Source organism: Takifugu rubripes, chromosome 7, assembly GCF_901000725.2.
Source record: "Takifugu rubripes chromosome 7, fTakRub1.2, whole genome shotgun sequence".
NCBI classification, from domain to species: domain Eukaryota; kingdom Metazoa; phylum Chordata; class Actinopteri; order Tetraodontiformes; family Tetraodontidae; genus Takifugu; species Takifugu rubripes.
The window spans coordinates 15,772,157-15,780,824 of record NC_042291.1 but is presented as its reverse complement, the minus strand read 5'-3'; the positions used below and the strand labels follow the sequence as shown (position 1 = coordinate 15,780,824).

At 48.8% G+C, this 8,668-nt stretch overlaps 2 protein-coding genes across 2 annotated transcripts; both read right to left on the bottom strand.

The window, feature by feature from the left end:
- Positions 1-594: 594 nt before the first annotated feature.
- LOC105416735 (opsin-5-like) lies at positions 595-3,222 on the bottom strand. The gene is made up of 8 exons (XM_011605927.2): positions 3,123-3,222; positions 2,604-2,754; positions 2,354-2,493; positions 2,022-2,160; positions 1,807-1,921; positions 1,496-1,576; positions 912-1,428; positions 595-843 (listed from the first exon to the last, which is right to left on the bottom strand). Exons 1-8 carry the CDS (start codon positions 3,220-3,222, stop codon positions 626-628), a joined length of 1,461 nt encoding a protein of 486 aa, XP_011604229.2. The 3' UTR covers positions 595-625.
- A 911-nt stretch (positions 3,223-4,133) lies between these two features.
- On the bottom strand, positions 4,134-7,770 carry LOC115250382 (glyceraldehyde-3-phosphate dehydrogenase). Its single transcript, XM_029838746.1, has 12 exons — positions 7,661-7,770; positions 7,299-7,344; positions 5,991-6,090; positions 5,797-5,903; positions 5,643-5,733; positions 5,454-5,569; positions 5,278-5,359; positions 5,052-5,203; positions 4,882-4,960; positions 4,717-4,800; positions 4,549-4,646; positions 4,134-4,467 (listed from the first exon to the last, which is right to left on the bottom strand). The coding sequence occupies exons 2-12, from the start codon at positions 7,319-7,321 to the stop codon at positions 4,398-4,400; spliced, it is 1,002 nt and encodes a 333-aa protein (XP_029694606.1). The 5' UTR covers positions 7,322-7,344; positions 7,661-7,770; the 3' UTR covers positions 4,134-4,397.
- Between the last annotated feature and the right edge of the window lie 898 nt (positions 7,771-8,668).

Below are 8,668 nucleotides of genomic sequence, written 5' to 3'. Positions count from 1 at the left end.
CCCTACTAGAGCCGCGGGCAGGAGAGAGAGTACCGTAATTACCCTACTAGAGCCGCCCCGAGCCCGTAACCGTGTGACTCGGGGAGCAGAAGCTCAGCCGGGGGGGGGAGGGGGCACAGCAACATTTACAGATGCTGGATCAGGATCTATGACGGCGTAGATGTTGTGCGCCATGTCTGATTTCTACCATCAAGGATACAACTGTGTTGACAGACAAATTAATTAATTTAATAAAGAAGGAAGATGCCAGGAACGTGAATAACAGCTAATTTAATACATGGTGGCACATTTAAAAGCCTTAGAGATCATTTTATTGCACATCAATGTCATTGATCTCAGTGTTAAAATACTGCCTATCCACCTAATCTATCTATCTATCTATCTATCTATCTATCTATCTATCTATCTATCTATCTATCTATCTATCTATCCATCTATCCATCTATCCATCTATCCATCTATCATCTATCTATCTATCTATCTATCTATCTATCTATCTATCTATCTATCTATCTATCTATCTATCTATCTATCTATCTATCTATCTATCTATCTATCTATCTATCTATCCATCTATCCATCTATCCATCTATCTATCTATCTATCTATCTATCTATCTATCTATCTATCTGTCCTCGGCCTGTCTTTCCATGTTGTCTTGGGTGTCCACAGAGACGAGCTCCAGGGACTCAGGTCTCGTGGACATCGTATTGTCCCTGGTCTCGCGGAGGGACGTTTGGTTCTTCCGTTTCTCCGGATTTGTCCATTGTCCGTCCACAAAGACAGAAATGGTCGAGCTCCTTTTCCTACTCAGGCTCTGGGAGTGGGAGAGGGTAACGGATCCTGGGAGAGGGAGGGAGGAGACGTAAGTCTGGCTGGTCGGGGAAACGCCGATGCTTGATGTTCCTTACTTTGATTTGAGCTGCCGCTGCTCCGCTGTCCTCGCCCCCCACGCGACCTGTCCTGGCTGAACACCATGGCAAAGACATCATCCCTGAACTCTCTGCTCATCATCTGGTAGATGATGGGGTTGAACATGCAGTGGGATTTGGCAAGCATGGCCGGGATCAGCGTGACTACTGGAGGAAGAGAGGAAGTGGTCCAGGCGCTGCCGCTCATTGGGTCTGCTGCCCGGTCCAGAGGGGGACCGGAAACATCGCTGGGGCCGATGGATTTGTTGACCTGACTCCACTTGTTCTCAGGGTTGTTGTAGATTTCTTCCACTGCGGTCCAGTTCAAGAGTGGAGGTACGTCCAGGATCTGCGTAGAGTTTGGAGAACCCAGAGCCCCACCAGCGAAGCCCTCCACCAGGCCCAGTAAAGGGCTTTTTGCTTCATGGTCATCACTGGAAATCATCGCAGACATCAGAGACACGGTGGTATAAGGCAACCAGGACAGGAAGAAGGTGCAGCACACCACAGCGGCCATCTGAAACCAACATGCGCCTTATTGCTCCTGCAACATGGACGTGGAGGGGAGACTCGGGAGCGTTTACCTTTGCAAGTCTCAGATCTTTGCTGCGATGAATGACAGAGGAGGACGGCATAGATGCCAAAGTGTGACCAGACCTGTAGACCTGAGGGCACAAGGAAACAATTCTCAAACACTGACAGCCACCTCGGCGTGTTTAAACGACTGTATTAGTGTGTTGTTGTCGACTCCTAGAGAGGTCAGTGAAGGTCTTTCCTCGCTGTCATTCTCAGTGTGGTCGCTAGAGGGAGCCAGAGGTGTATTTTGAAATTCCTCACAGAGGCTTTAAAAGAATCTTATCACTGAAATTTCTCCATTTCAGCGTCACGTCCTCACCGTCAGCAGGATGACCAGATATGAGGTGACAATGATGAGGGCGGGAAGTCCAAAACATAAAATCGAAATGAGGACGATGTAGAGTCTGTCTTTTAAGGAGGACTTCATTCTCCACCTTAAAATAACAAAAATGGGGGGGAACTGATTACCGCTCCTGTTCATCCCTGCTACGGTTGAGATGGGTGTCATAAACAATGCGGTGAAGCTGACGGTACCAGTTGATGGTGCAGCTGGTCCCATAAGGTTCTGGCCCATAAGTTCCAAATCCAAAAGCAGGTAGGAAGGCCCAAAAGAAAGTGTAAACCCAAACCAGCACAATGGACAAAGAAATATGTCGCTTCTCCACCCATTGACCTGTAAAGAAGTAAATAAAACTTTAGTGGTTTATTTGGTGGCAAAAATGAGCATTCCTGAGAAGTCTTGGCATTTAAATACACATTCAAATTGATCCAATGAGTAGATTTTCTGTTCACTTGCTGTGTAGGCTGAAATGTGGCGCTACCAAACGAGCCCCTTATGAGCTACACCAGGAGAAGGTGTCACTTGCCATATTTTAAGCTGCAGATCTTCAGGCAGCGTTCCACCGAGATGAGACAGGTGGTGAGGAGAGAGGCGATGCCGAACACGAAGCCTTGGATGCCGTACCAACGGCACATCGTCTCTCCAAACACCCAGGCGTGGCACAGGCTGACAGAGGGAGACAGGGTTAACGGGTCGCTCAGAGGCTGCTCGTCCCAGTCCTGTGGACGGCGGCCTCGTCCTGACCTAGTGCCTGTGTTCATGTTTGATTTTAATACCATGAAGTGATGAAGAACGGCACCCCCAGAAGACTGAAGCCTAAATCGCAGACAGCCAGGTTGATGGTCATGAGCTCTGGAGGTCTGAGCTTGTTTCTTTTCCTGCAGTAGACGAGCAGAACCATCCCGTTCCCCAGCGCTGACGTGGCCCCTGAAGGAAGAAGACATGCAGCAACAACATTTTGTTAGGATATAATCAATAATCCTTCCTTTTCCCCTTGAACGCTACATCCCGTTGAGGGTCACGGGGAGGGCGCTGGGGCCGATCCACACCTGAGAAGGCGGGTCCACCCCTGGAAGCTCATTGCAGGACCTTTCATGAGCATTTTCGGGGATTGGTATCTTGCTCAAGGGTACCTCGGCAGTGCTCTGAGGGTGTCCTTGCACCTCCCAGTATGACCAAAACACCTTCCTTGTTTTGTTTTTTTTTTACCACCAAGGAGCTTGAACAGCCGTATCGTGCTCTAGGGATTATTAACATTCTTATATATGGTGAATAAAAGAGTCAGAAATGCCCACCAGTGAACATGAGGAATATAGCAGCAGCCACATCTACTGACGGGCTCAGCCGGGAGAGGAAGAGCGGATGGATGGACGGGGGGACGTTTTTCCCTGTCATGGATACACCGCACTTTCCAAAACCTGCCACCGACGTATAAAAGCAAAGAAAAGAACAACAAGCTTCAGAGCTCAGATGAAAGCTTCAAAACCTCTGATGCTCCTGATGTGCGGATGTTCGAAGTGGGATCACCTCCGGCACCTAGAAAAATAGGCACATTTCTATTTTTTCTATTCGTCTTTCATTTCCAGGCACCGCCACTCACCTGCCTCTCGTCTCGTCAGCCCTCTCCTGTGACCTCTGACCTGTTGGTCCTACTTAAAGCCCCTTCTATTCTTTAAGATGAACTCTGGGTTTCTGTTTGGGAGCGCATGGGATTATTTGCTATCGACAGTCTGTCACAAATGTGCAGCGAGAGCCCGACAGTGATGGGTGTCTGAGGGGGGGGGGGTAAATGTGGGCGTCACTAATTTATGTGTCCTTCACAGCCGTCGCTCAAATAGACGTTACGGTTGACAACCTGGACGTCACGCAGGTACACACACACACACACACACACATCCTGCTTTGACAGCAGTATGGATCAAAGCACTGAAGAGACCTGGAAGAAACATGCACCTTTAAACAAATTTGTAGTTTACTTTTAGACAAGTGAATCATTTTATTCCCTAAAGAATAGAGGCAAACGGTCCTGAACCCAGCTGACGTAAGCCTGAGTGACCCATCATAACAGCACCAGCAGCCACGCTACTATTGAACTGGGATAAAAGGGTCAAGGCATTAAAAAGTAGCCACTCAATAAGCAGCAACGGCACAATCGATGGTTAATGGAACACACGGGGGTCATATTTCCTTTTATTGGTGCATTAGGCAGCGATGCGCCGGTTTAACGCTGGAGGTGGGTCAGAACCGTCACCGACTAGAACAGCTTTTCCAGCCACCATTCCGTGTGATGACAAAGACAAAGTCCCCAGTGTCACAAAAAGACTTTTATTTCATCACTTGACTGCAATACCTCAGTACTGTAGCCAGAAATGGAACCGTCACTCCCTCTCAGACAGGGAATACAAAAGGAATTGGTCAACAATTTAATCTTTTCCATTTGTTCTCCAGGGAAATTTCCCAATCAGGCACACAAGAGCTGGAATAACTGATGGAACCAGGCACAGTCGTGGAGTCAACATTTGTCTTAGAGATGTTCAGTGCTGATAAAGAGGATGCGTGATGTGGCCCGTTTACTCCTTGGCAGCCATGTGGGCCATCAGGTCACAGACACGGTTGCTGTAGCCAAACTCATTGTCGTACCTGGTGGGGAACAAAAAGAAAGTTGATTTAGAACACCAGTTACACAAACCAGAGGAAAAAAACCCCAAAACAAACACGTACCATGTGACCAGCTTGACGAAGTGGTCGTTGAGGGCGATGCCAGCACCAGCATCAAAGATGGAGGAGTGGGTGTCGCCGTTGAAGTCTGTGGACACAACCTGAGACAAACGGACGGGTCCATAAAACACTGGACTCTTAAATCTAGAGGATGTCAACAAATAAACATACCTGGTGCTCCGTGTATCCCAGAATGCCTTTCATTGGGCCCTCAGCTGCGGCCTTCACAACCTTCTTGATGTCGTCGTACTTGGCCTGCGGCAAAGGAAGTTCGAAGAGTTTGACAACGTCATCGTTTTAATCTCAGCGGGTCAGAACGTTGGAGACGTCACTCACAGGCTTCTCCAGGCGGACCGTCAGGTCAACCACGGACACGTTGGGGGTGGGAACACGGAAGGCCATGCCGGTCAGCTTGCTGTGGAAAAACAAGTTTTCAGGAATAAACCAAATCGATATATTTATGCCGATATTTTTAAATTCAGCAACATGGGGATGTCTTGACGGACCCGTTCAGCTCGGGGATGACCTTGCCGACGGCCTTGGCGGCGCCGGTAGAGGCGGGGATGATGTTCTGGCTGGCACCACGGCCGTCTCTCCACAGCTTGCCTGAGGGACCGTCCACCGTCTTCTGAGTGGCAGTGATGGCGTGAACTGTGCTCTGGGAGGGAGAGGACAGGTTTGGTTAAACGGGTTCTCCGCTGGCATCATCTTCAGGGGCCGTCCCATCCTCACCATCAGGCCCTCAATGATTCCAAAGTTGTCGTTGATGACCTTGGCCAGGGGAGCCAGGCAGTTGGTTGTGCAGGAAGCGTTGCTACGGAGCCAGAGTGGCAGCTTTAGTCACCCAGGAGTGCGTTTAGAAGGAAGTGTTCCATTATTGTGGGTTCGCCGCCCCCTCGGGTCCTTACCTGACAACGGAAAGGGACTTGTCGTACTTCTCATGGTTGACGCCCATGACGAACATGGGGGCATCAGCACTGGGTGCAGAGATGATCACTCTCTTGGCACCACCCTTCAAGTGAGCCTGTGAGAAAACCGTTTTAACACACCGGCGGATGGCACCTAGGAGCAGTTTGGGTGTGGAGCGGAATACGTACGGAGGCCTTCTCGATGGTGGTGAACACACCAGTGGACTCAACCACATACTGGGCACCAGCCTCACCCCATTTAATGTTAGTGGGGTCCCTCCTGAAAGCAGACAGGACAGAGTGGGTGGGTGGGTTTAAAACGCCTCATGTTAAGTTAACTCACTCGTGGAAAACGGTGATGGCATGTCCATCGACGACCAGCTTGCCACCCTCGGCCTTCACCTCACCCTTGAAGCGGCCGTGGGTGGAGTCATACTTGAACATGTAGACCTAAAGATTTAAAATAATGCAAATTCACCATGTTGACAGGGTAAAGAAAGACGGATTCCAGACAAAGGGTCAAGTCTTGTTACCAACCATGTACTCCAGGTCAATGAAGGGGTCATTGATGGCCACAATTTCCACCTTCTTGGAGGTGAAAGCAGCACGAGTCACCAGACGGCCGATACGGCCGAATCTGGAAAATACAAAAAAAACAAAACAACGTTTGGCCTGTAGATGGTGACGCAACACTGTAAATCAAAGTCAGGGACCGACCCCCCCCTTCCCCACACAGTTGAGTCTCAGGGTCGTTGAGGAGACGATTCAGGGCGTTCTAAAGTGCAAAAGTCAAAGTGTAAAACTTTATTTTCAGCTGCGCCTCAGCCACGTCCCTTTGGGAAACCCGAAACCACATCCAAACAAAGGGCAAGGTTCAGGAGGAGGGGCAGGGGGGTGTGTACTCACACACACTCCTCTCCGAGGGCTAAAGTCGAGCTCCAGCTCCGTGTCCTAATCCTGGTGACGCACGGCAACATTTGCTTAAGCAGCAGAGTTACTTTTTAACCACGGGTCTGAACTCCCGACGCGCTTCCCAGCGAGACGGGACGAAAACAGGTCAGATAACGAGACTTTAGCATCCCGACCGAAGGGAACGGCTTCGTCTCGGATCAGGAAGTGGCTCAAATGGCTTTATCAGAGGGATAAAGTTCAGCACAGGGAGGCCAAATGTCTGCAGCCAGACTTCAGAGACTCCCTCCCTCTGCAGACTACACAGGTGCTTTTGGTGTTTCGAGCTTGGCATTTTAGCGTGGAGACACCAGACAGAGAGTCAGCCTCATTTTCGCCATCGCTGGCATTGCGCCGGTTTATTTGCAGCATGTTGCGTCACTGGTGCACAGGTCACATCGTTAAGGCCTCAGCTGCAATGTGGACCTGAAACATTCTGCAGCAGCATTTTTATCGTTTAATTTAATGCGGTTTTCTCAAGCTGGAATTCGGGATGGAAGCTTTTGTGCAAATAGAAACAGATTAGATGTCCTTTAATATGAAATGTAACAGGATACAGAGAAGGAGCATTGCAGAGTTAATCCAGAGATGTGAAGTGCATCCAGTAAAGACCACTGTAGCCTGCGCCCACATCTCAATGCCTTCACCATCAGTTTAAAGTAAAGAAAGCAGCTGGTCACGTGGCCTCATATTTGATCTAAATGCCAACTGATGTCTCCTTTGTTTCGTATTCTTGTGCATTTTCTGGCTGTCAACGAGATGCTGCCATTTGTGCGAACCAGAAACTAAATTAAAGCCAAAGTAAATGGCTTAAATATAACGAGTGCACGCACGCTGCAGCGCCCTCTGCCGGAGCGGCGGCCAGTGAGCAGCTGGGTGGATAAAAGGAGCTCTTACCCGTTGATGCCAACTTTGACCATTTTGCCTGGGTTGCAATAGTCCTCTGAAAGCAAAGAGAGAAGCAATTAATCGAACACGCCTCAAATATGCACTTTAACTTGAGTTTTCAAAACCTTCCCTTTGGGTAGCTAAAAATATAAACACCGAAAAATTGGTTGTCAAATTAAAAAAAATAAATTAAAAAAATAATAATATCATCACACCTGGAACTCATTCCTTACACCGAAAGACAATAGTGAACTTATTCTTCCTCCCATCCCAATTAAGCCTGCACATTGTCTGCAGGTGAGCTGAGTTTTCTCAGCGGTGCAGCTGTTGATGCTCCCGGTAAAGTTCGTCCTCTCAGGAAAGTTACTTACCGTTTGTGAGACTGCCTCAGTGTGTCTTGCGACTCCGGGTGTGAGTGGGGAAGAGCAAACTTGTGTTGGGGTTTATATGATTAACGAGGGCGATTGACCACGCCCCCTGCACAGGCCCCTCCCCCTCGGAATGCCAAGGTCGTTAGTTTGCAGGAGACGTTCAGCTCTCTACTACAAATCTAAAGCTTAACTCCTAATTAATTGATCACAAAAGTGTTTTTTTGCTTTGATCAAACCTGTTTCCATGATTCTGAGAAGTTTATAAAAATTGTTCCTGCTCCCACATGGTGGACTGAAGAGAAAGGGGACCCTGAAAACAGGGACCTCTGACCTTTGCAGCACACACAGACACTGGGGGCAAAGCGGGGATCAAATCTCTGTCTTAGTGACGCTGACATTTACTGTCCAAAGACCATGACCCTTCACTTTCAAACTCCGCAGCCACAGGCTCCCACTGCCTCCCGCTATCTCATAAGTCAAAAGTTGAGACTTGGTTACTCAACGTGCACACACGGCCAACACGCATGTGCAAAAGAGGCACACTCAGCTGGAACTCTGTCGCGCGAAAGAAGAACAATTCCATCTAAATATAAAGAGGGCAACGCCCCCGGAAGAGACGACAGACAGCTGCGGCTGCGTGAGGTCCCTCCACTGATATCGAACCTGTGGAATGTGTCTTGTTACCACAGCAACCCAGGATGGCACAAAACACAAGACATTTCCCAATTGGCAGCTTTTCCGTGGCTTTTTCCACCTCAGTCACATCAAACACAATTGCACACGAGCGTGTTATGGCCGCCGTCCAGCAGCATAGCTGGAGGAGCAGCGCTGGGCTCTGCTCCGCAACGTTAAGGTCAAAGAGGGGACGTAAAGGTCAGGCTAACTTTAGACACCGGCTGCTTCCTTCATACTTGCTTCACGCTTGTTCTCTCCCTACTCTAAATGGTGGAATCACATCTTCTTTCTATTTAAAAATAAAGCATTTTTGCACACATGTAGTCAGAAAAT